The sequence below is a fragment of the Ammospiza caudacuta genome, chromosome 7 (genome assembly GCF_027887145.1).
Source record: "Ammospiza caudacuta isolate bAmmCau1 chromosome 7, bAmmCau1.pri, whole genome shotgun sequence".
NCBI lineage: Eukaryota > Metazoa > Chordata > Aves > Passeriformes > Passerellidae > Ammospiza > Ammospiza caudacuta.
Genome location: NC_080599.1, coordinates 30,606,314 through 30,623,193, shown reverse-complemented (window position 1 = coordinate 30,623,193; position 16,880 = coordinate 30,606,314). Strand labels below are relative to the sequence as shown.

The 16,880-nt window shown below is 36.3% G+C and overlaps 1 protein-coding gene across 1 annotated transcript in view; it reads right to left on the bottom strand.

The window, feature by feature from the left end:
* The window catches only part of DPYD (dihydropyrimidine dehydrogenase), a 327,901-nt gene that overhangs the window by 272,899 nt on the left and 38,122 nt on the right, over positions 1-16,880 (bottom strand). Inside the window, exon 3 of the mRNA XM_058808550.1 lies at positions 10,538-10,620. Within this exon, the coding sequence (XP_058664533.1) occupies positions 10,538-10,620 (83 nt within the window). The remainder of the gene's footprint in view (positions 1-10,537; positions 10,621-16,880) is intronic.

The following is a 16,880-nucleotide window of genomic DNA, read 5'->3' as shown; positions in this document are numbered from 1 at the left end:
TATTTTAAAATATTATTGTGTGGCATCAGATTATAAATCAAGTCTTTTTAAGTATTCTGATGGAAATCACATTATAATTCTTTCCATTACATTCCGTCCCATACACAGATCAACTATTAAAATTCATTTGAATTGGTGCAATTCTATGGTGATATTTAGAACAGGTCAGGATTTATTTTATAGAAGAGACCTTTTTTTTTTCTTCCTGGGGACAAAAGAAACCCAACAAAACAACCACCAAACCACAAATCACCTTAATTTTTGGTATTGGACCAAACCAGAACTAATGCTGAACAACCTAAATACACTAAATGCATACAAATTGAAGCCTTCTGGAAATGCCTGTTCCACAAAGAACCTTGTCACTGCCAACACTCTGTGCACCTTACAAAGCACACCCCAGATAAGCAGTCCTGGGCATTCAAGATGGCAGGAGGCGTCACTCCAGAATAGTTTGTTCCTTTATTCTCGGCCACAACTCCTATGTTTGTCTCAATCTGCAAGCAGCTTCTCTGTACAAACTGTTGCCTGAGATCCTAACCTTCCTCAGTCCCAGAAATGCCTCGAGATTTAGTAGCCTTGTCTTGGGCACTAGCAGGGAAAGCCTCTGGGTGGTGTTCTGAAAAACATAAAGTGGTCTAGGGCTTAAATGGCTGCCCATCAACAGCAAGCTCCAATGAAACAGATTCCTATGTAAAGTATCTTTGTTCTGAAGAACTAAGGATGGGAAACGGTTTCTGTTAAATTTCGTATCCAGTTAGTCAAATGTATGGTACTGATTCCAGTGTTTCTTAACAAGTCCAGTACACTTTACAGTCTTACTTTCAATAAACAGGTTGATTCCATTAGAACATTAAATTTAGATAATCTTTTCTTCTTTTCCCAAACAGCCTCAAATAAATAAACAGGATTTAAATTCAGAAGTCTACAGGGGAAGGACAGATTAACTTTGATGGAAGGTAAATATCTTAGGGCACAGCTGGACCCACAGTTTAATCTCTGAAACACCCTCACCCCAACATACAAAACATTTCTAGGAAAATGATGTTTGCTCTTACATCCAAAAACCGCAACAGCCGGTATAATATAGAACTGGAACTTTTGAGAGGCAGCAAAAAAGGTAAGTAGCAGTAGTTAATAACAGTCATTATAACGAAGGGGTTCTAAACACACGTCATGGTTTAACCCCAGCTAGAAACTAAGCCTCACCAAGCCACTCATTCACACTCTCCTGATGCGAATTGGAACAGTAAAAGTGAAACCTCATGGGCTGAGACAAAATCAGTTGAGTAGGTAAAGCAAAAGCTGCATATGCAAGCAAAGCAAAACCAGGAACACATTCACTATGTTACACTGGCAGTCTAGTGTTTTGGGAAGAGACAAAAGACCATAACTCTGAATGTCTACCCCACCCCTCTTTCCATACACCTCCATACCTGTCTGGGATATCCCTTGGGTCAGCTGGGGTCAGCTGTCCTGGCTGTGTCCCCTCCCAGCCTCCTTGCTGGGGACTAGGGTGAGGAACAGGAAAGGCCCTGACTGTGCAAGTGCTGCTCAGCAATAGCTGAAACATCCCTGTGTTATCAATACTGCTTTCAGCACAAACCCAAAACACAGCCCCCCCAGAGCAGCTGCTGTGAAGAAAGCTAACTGTATCCCACCCAAATCAGCACACCACCACAATCAGAAAAGATAATGATTACCTGGCAACAATCAACATACAATGGAAGGACACACTACCTAATAATGCAATTTTCAATGAAGATTGTATTTTTTCCTCAAACCCTTAGCTTTGCTTTGTATCCTGAACTCCAAAGAGAATGTACTCTAAGACATCCATTGCAACAGAAAGTCCAAGAACAACACAAAGGAGGAAAAAAGATTACACTTTTTCAGGCTTTTGAGAACTACAGTAAATGTCTGAAAAGAAGTAAGTTCAGATATACGTAAAACAGCATTTGTAAAGACAGACTGGTTTCTGACTGTAGACAAAACTGTAGGAAATGGCCTTTGTTAAATACATGTGCAATGTGGTACTCTCAGTAGACTGGCTACAGATTAAACGAATGATTTCTAAATAAAACATGAGCTTCAACATTTTCCACTAAAACACCTGACCTCTTAGCCAAAGCTGCAACACACCCAACTTCTGTATACATACCAAACTTTCATTATGGTTTAAAATGGTAAAATGCAACCTTTTACCTAAACCATCCACAGCCCTGCAACACAAAATCAAGAATCAATAGTCTACAAAAAGCCACGGCTCATAGCAAAACCACCAGAAGATTTTCTTCACTCATATCTATACTTTTTTTTTTTTTTTTACATTTATATTTCATGAACCAAAACCTTTTTTGAAGTGTATAGGCTGGTAGTCCATATTTTATACATCATCTCTCAGGCAATTCAGAACACATTTTCCTGAATGCTAATGGTAGCAAAGAAGACATTTCAGAAATATTTTCAAACTTGGCATTTTACAAAACAACAAAGAGGGAAGCCATGAAGTGAACTCCAAATTCCATGGTGTAATTTTCTACTCTGCACGAGTGGCTATTAGTCACTGAAAGGTACGATGCTGCACCCCCTGCACACCACCTTTGGAGTCTTTGCGGTAAACCATCTGTCACAGTGGTTTTCAAAATCTCTTTCACCACCAACATCAGAAAACATCTCCTGCAGGTTGTTAAAAACCAAATTTTGACTTTTATCCAATTCTTTTCTTTAAATCATAAAACTAAATGGTTCAAAACCAAAACTAGGCTCTCCTCAGTGGAAGTGTCACAAAGTCGGTGTTTTTTTTCCTCTCCCCTCTGAAATATTTCTTGGGAATACTACACACAAATACAGGAACATTGTATTTACCATACTCAGAACAGACCCAAAGCATATTTCGGTCACAGTAATACATATAAAAGAGCATGTGAGAAACATACAAGATTTTCTCAAAAATGCTCATGTAAGATGCTTCCTAAAGCGCATTTCAGTATATCAACAAAAGTAGCAATTATAATGCAGTTTTCAAACCTGTAAATATTATTTATTTTGCTGTTTTGCTCACAATGTTTTTGTTCTACATCCATGTACAAGTTATATACACTACAAGGCATAATTCAAACCTCTGATGTAAAGTAACTGCAAATCTACATTGCCAACTGGAATAGCAAAAAAAAATCAATATCCTTTCATATTTGCCATTCAGAAACATAATCAGTGAAAGTTGTATTTGTCAGTTTATCCTGGCTAGGTGACTAAAGGAACATTCAAAGGAAAACAATCTAAATTATCTTAATCTCCTCCTCTGTAACATCTAAATAAATCAGCCTATCACTGGACCAAAAAAAAAATATAACTCATAAATTAAAAATAAGAAATTAAATACAATACTTTGAACAAGGGATGTGAAACAATCAGCTGACAAACTTGGAAATGCTTTTCAGTTTTAAAATTTCTGGGGAAAGTATTATGAAGCTGATATTCAATAGAACAGTATCACAATCATGCTCAAAACAAGGTACTTCATAATTGTCTTGATTTATACTTGAAAAATATACATAAGGCAATGCAGTTACATTCTTTAGTGCCAAAGTTAAGCATTATCACTAGTTCCACAAAATTTTCAGTAAGTGACACCTGAAAAATGGTCTTAACGCATATCAGAACCTTCTTTTTAGTTGCAAAATCAAATATGAAGTTCTTTAACTTTCCATAGAAATGGAAAGACAAAGACAATGCAAGTTATAATAATTATCACAAAAATAATTACATTAATGTCATGGGTTCCTGTATATGCTTGGTGTTACAGCTCTGCAGCATCTGTCTATAGACCGAAATTATTCCATCATGGCCAGATCTGAGCAATTCATCCAAGGCTCTCAAAGGGTGGCTAGTGAGTGACTCAGAAGTTAGTAAGCCAACAAAGAGCATGGTAAAATTGCATGGGCACAGCTTAACAGTGCCTTGTTAATGCCACTAAACAGCTTCTAGCACAGAAGCAGCTTGGTTAGTCGCAGCTATCCATATCCAGGGCAGCCTTGCAGTGCGAAGGCATATGGCTAATGCTTCATCAGTGCAAGTGATGTTGGCAATCTGTTTGATCTGTAATGTAAACTAAGAATGATAGTGAAGTTCTGATTCAAAATGGCACTCAAAATTATAGCCACATGGGTTTTTATAATGGAAGTACTATTAAAAGTTCTCAAGTGCTTTAACATTCTGCATTCATTTCTATGCAACACCAAACACAACTAGAAACACTTCCATTTTGCAGCATCTCATCTCCATATGCTATTAATAATATGGTAAATTTATAAAATTGTGAAGATGCATATATAGAAAACAAGTTCCAAGAGGACCAAGTTAGACATTCCCTCAACTCCACAGTTTTATGGAATTTTTTCTTTTCACTTTGAGAACACCTCTGCAGCTAATTTTTTTAGGGAGTATCTCTAAGCCAAATGCCGTCTAAATAAGGGTCTAAATCAAGAATCCAATCAGTGGCTTACCTAATTAATATGTCCTCTGTGGCAGAGGGTGTTTGTTTCTTGGTGCTGAGATAGATGTATCAGAGGAACACGAGCTGGTCACCCAAGATGCAAAGTGTTGTTGCCGTTTGGAAGCAGCACAACATTTTTGTTAAATACATAAGAATCAGTCACTTGCTTTTCTCCAAAAAGCATGCCCTAAGCAGCATTCAAGTGATTGCACTGGAGATAATGTAAATATAGAAGAAGGTAGAAGAGAAACTTGGACTTACTCCCTAAATCCCAAATAACACGCTAACACAAGGCTAGTGGCTATTTTCATAGCATCATTAAGTTTGGAAAACATCCCTGAGATCATTGATACCAATGATCTTTGGCCAAACACCACCTTGGCCACTAAACCACAGCATTAAGTGCCACATCCAGTTGTTTCTTAAACATTTCCAGGATGGTGACTCCACCACCTCCCTGAGCAGCCTGCTCCAATGTTTTACAACTCTTTCAGTGAAAAAATTCCTCCTGATGTCCAGCCTGAACCCTCCCTGGCACAGCTTGAGGCCACGCCCTCTTGCCCTATCTCTGTTTGCATGGGAGAAGATGCCAACCCCCATCTTGCTAAACCCTCCTTGTGGGCAGTTGTAGAGAATGGTAAATTCTGCCCCGGGCCTCCTCCTCTCCAGACCAAACTCCAGCTCCCTCAGGTAACTACGTGTTTTGTAGTTTGCACTACAGACCTGTTTTGTTTACATGTTTAAATTTCCAGCTTTTACTATGCAAACTAATGAATACTTGTGAAACCTTGGAACTTCTTACACTGCAATTTTCTTGGGTTTTGCCCAGTCATAGAAACTATTTGTCAAATACATCTGAGAGTCTAGACCATATTAAAAGAAGCCTGATTATTACTAACCCCAGCTTGCACAGTTGTCAAGACAACAGTGAATATCATCATTAACAGAAACTGTTTCTAGCAAATTGGAAATCACAGTTGAAGCTTCACTCCCTTGTTCATATTATCTGAAACCATATGCAAATATATGAATGCACAAGGAAATTCTAAATGAATTTGGTATCTTTTATACTGATTTAAACAGATAAGCAAACTTTCCCATTTCAAAGTACAAATAAATATGTTTCAATTTTCCTTTAATAACGAGAAGACTACACAAAAATACTCAGCTTTAATTTTGACTTGCAAAGCTTTCACACATACTCAGTATTCACAAGACAGACCATCTCCATATCCACCTACGAGTAGGACCCATTTACGTATTAACACCTCTCCAGCCTTGCTGATTGCTCACTGCCTTAACCCACCATGGTGGCTCCCCAACTCAGCTGGTAAGTAAGCAACTGCAACACTACATTCAGAAAAAGTTTGCTTTGAAATGCTATGGATTCATTTGTCTGACACCAGGATCATGAAATGTACACGAGACATGGGTCTAGAACACATAGTAACATATATACAGCATTCAAAAGCAATCTAACACCTGCTGAGTGGTGACACTCCAAAATGCTGGGCTGCTGTTGACAGGCTGGAGGAACAAGCCTGCAGAAACCACATTAAAAAACATACAAGCAAAAACCAAAAAACAAACAAACCAACCAACCCACCATGAAATCCTGCCCCTGGGGAGGAACATCCCCAGGCACCAGTACAGGCTGCAAACAACCAGCTGGAAATCAGTTTTGCAGGAAAAGCCCTGGGCATCCTGAAGGACAACACAAACCATGAGACAGTCCTTGCAGCACAGGCCAGCAGTCCTGTAGGTTGAGTGTGGAGAGTCTTCTCTGCTGCCCAGTACTGGTGAGACAGATCTGGAGTGCTGTGTCCTGTGCTGGGTCCCCCAGGCCAAGGCAAAGGGGGATGCACAGGAGGGAGCCCAGCAAAGGGGCACTGAGGTGATTGAGGGGCTGGAGTGTCTGTCATATGAGGAGAGGCTGACAGACATGGGGACATGCAGCCCTGAGCAGAGAAGGCTCAGGGGGGAACCTTACCAAACGTATAAATACCTGATGGGAGGAAACAGAGACAACAGAGACAGATTGTTCTGAATGGTCCCCAGCAAAAGGGCAAGAAACAACAGGCACAAGCTGAAGTGGAGTTCTGTTAAAGCTTTTTTTGTTTCAGTTTTGCTGTTGTTTAATGTGAGGATGTTTGACTAGACAGTCTGTGAAACATCCATCCTGGAAGATGCAGAAAGAACTTTGTTGGACACAGCCCTAAGCAACCTGCTCTACTTGACCCTGCTCTGAGCTGGTAAGACAGTCCAGATCAATAATCTCCAAAGCAGAGCATGCACAAGACAAACCATGTCAATGTGGGAAGAAAATATTTTCTGTGCAATTAATAATTTTTTTAAATTAAGTAGTCTTTATGTCATCTTTATCAGTCTTTTTTTTTTTAATTTCCATTCTGAGGTGTGTTCTATAAGATACAAAATATTAGTATAGTGGCAATACATGTACAAACACACAAATATGGGGGATGCATGCTCAAAAATATTTTGCTGATATGCAATCAAAAAAATGCAGAGACCGCATGTTTAGATCATCTTCAACCTCCCAATTTCATCAATTCTGATTCTCTCTCTTGATGACAACAATGAATGCCTGTACACAGAATGAACAAATTCAGCAAGAAAAATAATCCAGCCCACTGATGTTTGCTGCTTTTTGAAATTAGTCCTTTTTAAACCCAGTAACTCACTAAACCTTATCTTAGTAATTTATTAATATCCAATTTGATATTAATAACTGAGTTTGGATTCCTGCCACACTTCTCCCTAAAGTTACCTTATAATTTGAGAGAGCAGGGTTATCATTATTGTTCGCCTAATTTAAAGACTCCTCAAGGCTACTCTACCCTAGTTTCCCTAGAAATGCCTACTGGAGCAGTCCACATTCTGGTTTCACCACCTATGAAAAGACTCCCAGTGTCAGCACCCAGCTACACCACTTCCTGCTCCTCAAATAGTTATCTCCTTGTAGCAGAAAAAACAGTCTAAAAGCTCCTTTAAAATTCTAGATTAATCTTTACTGATGATTTGGATCCAGATTTTTCCCACTAATTATATGTTAAAAACAAATCGAGCTTTGTTTAACGAAATAACAGTGCTCTTACTTATGCAACCTGACATTATAGGTATATAGCTATATTTTTCTGACAAGTTACTACATAAAATACCCAATTAATTTATCATATACATATTCAAGGTAAGCAAGCAATAGTCTGTCCATTTATAAACTCCAATTCAAAAAACTAATGGATTTTTATTGTTTATTTCAGCTTTACAGCTGCATTAAAATATAGTAATAAATAAAACATTTGGAGTACATTAACAAAATAAGCAAAACATTAAATGAATTGAATGCTTTATGGATTTTATGTGCGATCACAAGTACATCAAATTCTTAGAATACCACTCTTTATATACTGAATAATGGCAAACTACTATCAGCTCATTATCTCATTCAAAATCTAGAATAAGTGTAAAGTAGAAGTAGAAAAAGTTTGTAGGCTTTGTGATAATTTCAAAGCCCTTCAGAAAGTTTATTTTGCATACATCTATATACATGAACAAGAAAGATAATTTTCATGTAGTCCTCAATTTGAATACTGAAGAGCTCGAAACAGAACAAGATCCTTCTTGGATATTAGTATTTGTTTATGCAGAGCACAGTGATACTCATAGACTAGAAGTGTACTGAAACCCATATTAAATTGGCCATTTTTCTCAAAGATGAAGTTAAAATGGAAGGTCTCGTTCCAAACAGGAGCATTGGGAAAAAGTGTTCATTGTCTTTCTCATCTGGCAGACCAGTAGCACCACTCTGGGAAATCAGAGCGGATTTGGGCAGACTGCCCACTCAACTTAAGGCTCATCTGAGATCCACATATATCCACTTAGCTATCCAGCTAGGATTTTTTTGTTGCTGTTGCTTTCATGCCCACATGATTTTAGTGCTTTTGTGCAATGTGCAACCCTCTCCAGAAGCTTCCCTTACCCAAAGGAGGCAGGTACCTCATAATACTGAGGTCAGCAAATCTATGTCCTCCCATGCCTGGTCCAATGTCCACTCCTGTCATGGAATGGAAGAGTGAACTTGAATCTAGAAAAATGTACCATTTGAATTACACACATACAGATAATCTTGGGATCCAAAAAGAAAAATGCAGCCACACAGTAAATGAGGTGACTATACAGCAGAAAGAACTGTACAAGCTAAAACAACAAGTATCTTTCACACACCTTTAGAAAAATATGTACACCTACATGCAGCTAAATTAACATTTTCCATCTTTCATGTGGCACTCAAGTATGTTATAAAAACATACAATAGTATAAATTTAGTAAGTCAGGTATTTTCTTTATCTCAAAATAAAAAAGCAACTAAGGAAACAACCAACCACACAATACTGACTGCAATTAAGAGAATTCCAGCACTGCACAATATCTGTCACTCTTCACAATCAATAACTATTTCTCAGAATGGCTTGTACACTCACAGAAATAGCCAGGATACAAATTTATGAGATAGTAAAGCGTTTTGCACAGCAAAGAATCACAAGAATCTTCTAAACAGACTTTGTAACAGAAACATGACCTTTGAAATGCCAAAGCTCCCCTTGCTATTCAATGTTGATCATGGAAGAGCTGTCAGCTCCCAAGTTTTTATTATCCCTGCTGAGTCATGCATTGCAAAACATCACAAACCTGAACACTGTTACAGGACAGCAACAACCTGAAATCCAATTTGTTGGAAATATTAAAGGCAGCTTCATTTGCCAAAAATTCCCCAAATCTTTACTTTAAATCACATTCCATTTTTTTGACACTAGATGCAAGACTTATGTATACAGATGACCAATCACATTGGAGAAATCCCTAAACATATGAAGTAACACAAGCATAAAGCAAAAATCACTATTAGAAAGGTGAATGCCATTATTTTTACAGTTATTTGCAGCACTGGTAGTTGAAATGTTCAGAATACTTGTAGGTAAGAATACCTTTTCAAACAGTCAGTGCACATGAGACGAGCATCGTGAACGTAATTCATGCAAATCAAGTCATTCACACACATCCATAAATTTAAATGGATAACGGACACAGTCAAAGCAAATATGTGTATTTATTTCATCAAGTGGATTCTTAGGGGGATTGTTGTTGTTTTTACTTTTTACTGCACTGGTTCAAGTGTAAGAAGTTACTCTGAGATGAGGCAAATGAGATGAAGCACTATGTTTGCATCATTACATTTTACTATCCAATTTCAAAACCTTTAAAAGTGAAGCTTATATAATTTTCTGATTCACACATAACACTATAAATAACATCTTCCTGATTATTCAGTGAGTTACTTTGGAAAACGTGTCTTCAATTCCACCACCTTTCTGCACAGTAATCACTCCCTTTTCCAGGCACTGTATCTGGCAGGACTTTGGAGTCCTGTACCCAAATACTCTCCAGTGCAAGTAAGGATGGCAGAAAATTCATCTTATGACTAATTTTAAACTCCTCTAATAAATATTAAGCACAAAAATATGATATTAAACAAAATATACATCTCTACAACACATAAAGGACCTGACAGATTCTTACATTCCATTACCAAAACCAAAATCACCTAATTTTGGTGATAAAATCAGAGTACACAGGAACTACATACATAAAAATCAAATTCAATTTAAAGCAGATACAGGTTTGTTCAGACACCATTGTACAATTGCTTTAACACTTACAGAATTTAGATGAACAATATTTTCATTCACTCACAGTTTAGTATAAATATAAAGTAAGGCACCCCTTAAGCATTTTAAATAACAAATTAAACATTTACATTTTTTTACTGTGCAGTCAGGCTTAACATTTATGCAGCTTCAAAACCAAAGTACAGCCTCAAGGGAAGCCTCTCCACTGACAAATTAATACCTTAGAGAATAGAGCTGAATGGTGGCAATGAACTCATTTGTTCCCCCAATAATGAAGAATGACTCTTTCTTTACCACATCTGTGACTGTTGCTATGGTGACCCAGACTTACCTCATTGCTTCTCGAAGTGCTCCTCGCTCACTAAGAGTCGTGTGCTTGATGTCATCAAAATTATTTTCCAGTTTCTCACAGTTCTGCAACAAATGGACATATCCATGTAAGGCTCTTAAACAGTTCATTGTACATGTATTGACAGTATTCAGCATCATGCAAACAAAACTGATTTATACTATGTTACCTCAAATTATGCATTCTGTTTTAATTACATGGGAGTCATTAAAAAGACATTGCGAACTCAGAACTAAAGTAAACATGAATCTTATTATATGGTTGTCATGGAAATCATCTTATAAATTTTCCATAATGAAATTTATAGAATTTTTACTTTTTCTTCTTTATTTTTTTTTCATTTATCTCTGTGTGAGGCTACAATGCTACTATAGCACACAAACAGGAGAACAGAAACCTGAATGAGCATTTATTACTATTATTGTTATTATTATTATGATTATTATAAAATGTATAAATTACATCCCAATAAAACAGGCAGGATTGCTGGAAAAAAAACAGTCATATTTAATTCCTACTTAATTTTTAAAACCTAACAGAAATTGAAATGCTTAATTGTTTACAGACACCTCAACCACAATGTTTCTTCCAGATTAGAGCTAACCAATATTTATAAAAGTAATATGAAACCTACAATTTTGTCACAATAAATGAAGTAAAACTTTGATATATTCTGTAAATTATTACTAAATGTGTGACTGGTTCCATTACTTCAGAGCACTGATGCTTTTCTTCTGCTGCCACAAAGACAGTAAAATTGATTCAGAAGATGCTGGGAAGTGCAGTAATTTGTGTCTGTACAAAGTGAGTCTGAAATGCCAGTGAACAAGAATTCTCTAATCATCTGCATCTTCCATAGGATTTTTATATTCTCTTGAGGCTTCATCAATACAGGAGGCTTTTAGGTTACCCCTGTTCTACACAACAACTTTCTCCAATACCAAAAGTTACCTCAGGGAGGCATAATTTTGCCATATGGGTTTAAAAGAAACAAGTTGCAAGCAGACCAGTTCCGTTTGCTAACAAACTTCAAAGGCAGGATTGCCAGGCTCTATATGTAGCCATAATTTTAAAGAAATTATGGGCGCTATTATTTGGTCACATTGCTTTCATAGTATTTAATAAGTGACTTCATCTTTAAGACCACATCTTAAAACTAGTTATAATAAATACAATAGGAGTTATCTATTGTTTTTTTCTTATTTGCATTGATTCCTTATTTTTATAATTACATTCAATCTGAGGCTACAAAAGCATTACTGAAAAGGAAATTATTAGATTCTTATAAATGACCTAGCAATGTATTTTATCTTGCCCAATTAACATTTAAACTATCATTATTTTTAGATAAGACTACAGATCTTTTAATACAAAGTTTTAAAGCTTCAACAATACATTTCTGAGCAGAAAAATAACAGAGCTACACATATTTGACATATTTTGACATCTTTTTTCTCCTCCGTAAAAACTACGCATGTCACAGTAAGTCTCGTCCCACAGTTAAAGTGATATGTTAATTTGTTTGTTTATGTTACAATCAGTTGTCCTTTGCATAGCAAAATGATACTTGAAGAGTCAAAGGGATTGTAAAAGAAATATGGAAGCTGTACAATGAAGTATTCCATTAATCAGATCAGCATACACTGACCTTCAGCTCCAAGCACATACAGGCAGGCTAGTCATTTAAAATATATAAAAGAAATCCAAATCAACAATACTAATTAATGAAGGATTGTCACTTCATCAATACTAAGATGCAAGTATCTGTGCAAGCAAAATTAAACCTCCCATCCTCCAGGGAAATAGAAGCCAGAGGAAATGTAATTTGGAATACTGCTCCAAGATCCATTGTTCACTAGCACCTCACTACAGATTCAAAAAATCTGAGGAGCACACAATTCATTCTTGTGAACTTACTTCTACCATTTCTGAGAATTGTTTCTGGAGAGTATTTTTCTCAGCTACTTTCAGACAAATAGCTCTCATGCAAGGTACAATAGTTGGAGAGCAAACCGTAGAGTCATTAGAAGAAAATGAGCTAAAAAAGCTCAGAAGCAGACTGAGAAGAAGCCAGAAGCAAACTCATGAAGGAGAATGATCTCACAGGACCATGCCATAAGTTACTGCATTTGTCCTGACTAGGAGAGTAAGCAACTGCTGATCATACCCACTGCTTTTCCACTCATGCAAGCATGCTTGATCATCGCAGAGGAAGGAGGAAAGGGTGTCTGAAATACCAAAAATAAGCATAACTACAAGTGCATAGAGGACACTTCATGTGTCTGAGTGTCAGCTCACATGCAGTACTGTAGATCATCTGAAAGGGTATCAGTTTCTGAGAAAGGCTTGAAATGAAATTGTAAGCATGAGAATACTCTGAAGAATGTCTGGAAAATGAGGAAACTTCAGTAGACCATGACCAGGGTGAGTTTTACATTCTGAAGTATTAAATCACTAGCAAAAACTGAGTTCATTCTATTATCCATGCTACCAAACAATTCATATGTATAAGCACATTGCATAGGACAGTGTATTTTGGCCCATAATACATCAGAATACATTTAAGTCTAATGAGCAATTCAAGTCCAAGGTGTTTCATTTTGAGCAACAGCTAAAGTAAAAAAATCAAAATGCAAGCAATGAAAAAAATTGCTTTTGGTGGCTCACTGCCAAGTGATTTTTTGTGGGAATAGATACAGTCTAGAAGTTTTAACTCTCTGATTCAATAATTATATAGCAGTGTATATGTTATCGCCGTTGGCAGATCTGTAGTTCTGCACGATACTAAATTAAATATCACCCTTGAGAAGTTTGGGAGGAAGAATAAGTACAGAGTTGCAATTAGGGACATGGTCATCATAAGTCAAAATGCCATTACATAGAAAAAAGCCACATAAGTCTAAATACTACTTCTTATAGGATTCTAGGATAAATACTTGGAATTCTTTTTGTGAAAAAGCAAGAGCAGGAAGTAAGTATTTCTATTTTATCTATAAATAAATGGCTTATTTATCATATGAGATCTCAAGCTTCATGACAGCTAGTTAAAAATGGAGATGTGGACTGGATATTCACAACTATCTGTGGCATGACACACAGCAGACTGGTAAAATGTATAACCAGAAATGAGAAAGATGAATAATGAGTGTATGAAGATGAGGAAGAAGAAAGATTAATGAACAAGTTGAAAAGCTTTTCCTCTCATAACCACAAAAATATGACTTTTCCCTGCTACAATTTATTTCTGTTAATAAAATAAACTGCAAGCTTTAGGAGCAAAGACTATGTGTTCACAATTCTGTATTTTCAGATATTTCAAGTGACAAGTCCAAAGTACTCTGACACTGGTTGAAGAAACCATCTAGCTCAAGCAACACAAATAAAGAAACTCTCAAGGTTTTAAATAAAAACCTGGGATATTCTGGCAAAAGTGAAGTCACACTCTTTAAAACCCATCTCTTAACATTGATCAGCTTAGCCTTCTTACCTATGTTTTTGTCTTGGATGAAAAAGCCCTCTTTGTTGACTTATTGAAAAGGAATTCTTCATTTGAGTCAAATGAAGAACCTAGCAGAAGTATCTCAGAAACCAACAGACTAGCACGGCAGTCTGCTGCCTGGTGTCACCACTGAGGATGTCCCTAAATGACAAAAGCACTGCTGCCTCTGCTCTGCTCAGAAGTAAGAGTCAGTCTTGGAAGACCATAACTCAAACTTGCCCATTCTGTGATACAGTAGGGCTAAATATGACCCCACTCCCATTGAAATCAACCATAAATCTTCCAAGTACCAAAACAAGAGTGGAATCACAATAAGCCATATCCTGCTACTTCAAATCTATCCTGAAGTACTTCACAGAAGACTTTCAAAATTACAGATAATTTCTCTACACACATTTTGAGACAGTCGAGAAATAAAAATCTTTTGTACTCACAACAGTGTGAGACCTATTCTAAGGCAGCCTGCATCACTGAGGTTGAGTAGATCTCTTATCCTTGCTGATACATCGCCAAATCAAAAGTCCTACTTGAAATACCATCCCTCTTCTATGAAAGAGGTTTTCAAGGTTAGTAGTATGAGTGTTGAATTCTCAGAATTCATTGCTTCTGCATAGGTTTTAGGAAATTTTCTTAGAAAGCTTGAGTAAATCTCACACTTCTAATGTCAAATTTCCTGAGTATTAAACATAAGGAATGTACAGCAATTGAAAGACAGAATAGCTCTTACCTATTCAGTTCAAATTTGCTATTAGTACTAATGCTAAAACAAATTCATTTTTCCCATTTTCTTCTTTATAACTCATGAGAAAGGTTCCTAGAGTATGTTGTGTCAATTTCCTACTGTTTATGCAGACAAATCTAATTTATTTAGCGTATTTGTACCTAAATTTCTGAGCCCTTAAAATGAGATAACTTGGTCCAAATTCTGAAGGATTTACTAACTCACTCTGATATTTCAACTCATTATGTTTAAGGACGTAGGTTCTAACAAGAGATTACCAAAACTGTTGAGGACCTACAAAATCTACCTACATCTGGGAAAAATTCAGCAGGAAGATTTCCAAAAATTGGTCCAAAAAGTCCTTAAAACTTCAATTCTACACATGCTACAAGGGTGACCACATCAGCTAGCTCTTTTGAAAATGCTGGCCATACTATAGAAGGGACCTCCTTTAACAAAATAGTTACAGAAAAGCTGATTACTTTAGGGGACTGTGTAAAAAAGTGTAGAACGCTGATTTTCACTTACTGATAGATCTGAAGTGTTAACACAAATATTACTTATTACAGAAATGTGAATTATTTCATCAGCAGAAAACTTCAGAAATAACGAACTTGTGGTTTTTAAACCTAAAGCTACACTATAATAGTAATCCAAACTGTAATATATTGCTGCAAGGATAATTATTAAGGGAAAACACAGCTGACATTTTCTGATTTATGCACACAATCAGAGATGGAGTCCAAGGACTGTGACATAATTATCTTCATGCTAACAATTTTTGTAAATCTCTTGACAGAATTTTAGCTAATTTTAAAATGCCTTCTGAAGATTAGCACTTAAAACTGTTGGGGAAAATAGCACAATTTATTAGCAAGGGTATAATTGTAAACCTTCCAAATACTCATTGTGAATATCATTTAGACAGTAACTCCTGCTTTAGCAGCTGGTATATAAGACTCCAGTTTATGGAATCTTGAAACAACAGAGAGAGTAGAATCTAATTAAACAGGATTACATGCCAAAGAAAAATATTAAAAACAGACTAATAGTCAATTGTTATGAATTTGAAATAGCACATCTTCTTTTGATGTGAACTGTGCTTTATTTCAATGAAACCTAAATATCCTTAGCAGACTCCTCTCTTGATTTGGAACAGACTGTCTTTCTACACTGAAACAACACAAAAAGCTAAATGATTCCATTGATCTTCTCTCAATGACTTAAGCTCCCATCTGCTATAGGGTAAAATGACTTACATATATTGCATTTATTCTAATGTTATTCAAGAGCCAATAGCTGTATTCCATACAGGAAGCCTCCTGAAACTGTCTTCATACTGAGCAACTTAACAAAACTGATGCCATTTGCCAGAAGGCCTTACCTTAAGAACGATCTTAAAAACTAAACACGTAAAAAGGACTGTTTGATCCTATTTGTAACCTATTATCATTTTTGCAATGTCTGCTTTCTAAATTCCTTCTTCCTAGTTGCTGTGACTCATTCTCACAGAGTTCTTTTTCTGAAAGGGGGAAAGAGCAGGTTTAAACTGCTAACTGACCAGTTGTTCACAGAGGAAAAACAGATCTTTTTTAAAAAAAATTTTAAATACATACATATTCCTAATATCAGCAGAGAGTATATTGAGCCCTCAGGTATTTACATAACATTTGACTGCATGCCATTCATAATACATGAACATTTGTTATAGCATTTTTTTCATTACATGATACAGCCACATTGTCCAGACAAGCTCTTAGAAAAGTATAGATATTAGAACATCCAAAAAAGCAGAATTCCAAGAGAAAACTAGCCTAAGTGTTAGTAATCAAATAAGAATCAATAGAAAAATCATTTCATAGAATTGTGGGAGGCTTTAATCAATGCCTTATTAGCATAACCATGTTAATTTTCTCAGGATTTTTTTAGCAGTATATTAATTTAAGGCACTAAAAATAGCACACATGCAAACTCAAGAACAAATATCACATTTTCTCCACAAACAGGAGATATATTGCTAATACAGAATCGATACCAGGAAATACTGATGCATGTGCTGTTTTCTGAAACTGCAAGCGTGGAATTTTGGTAACAATTATTACAGT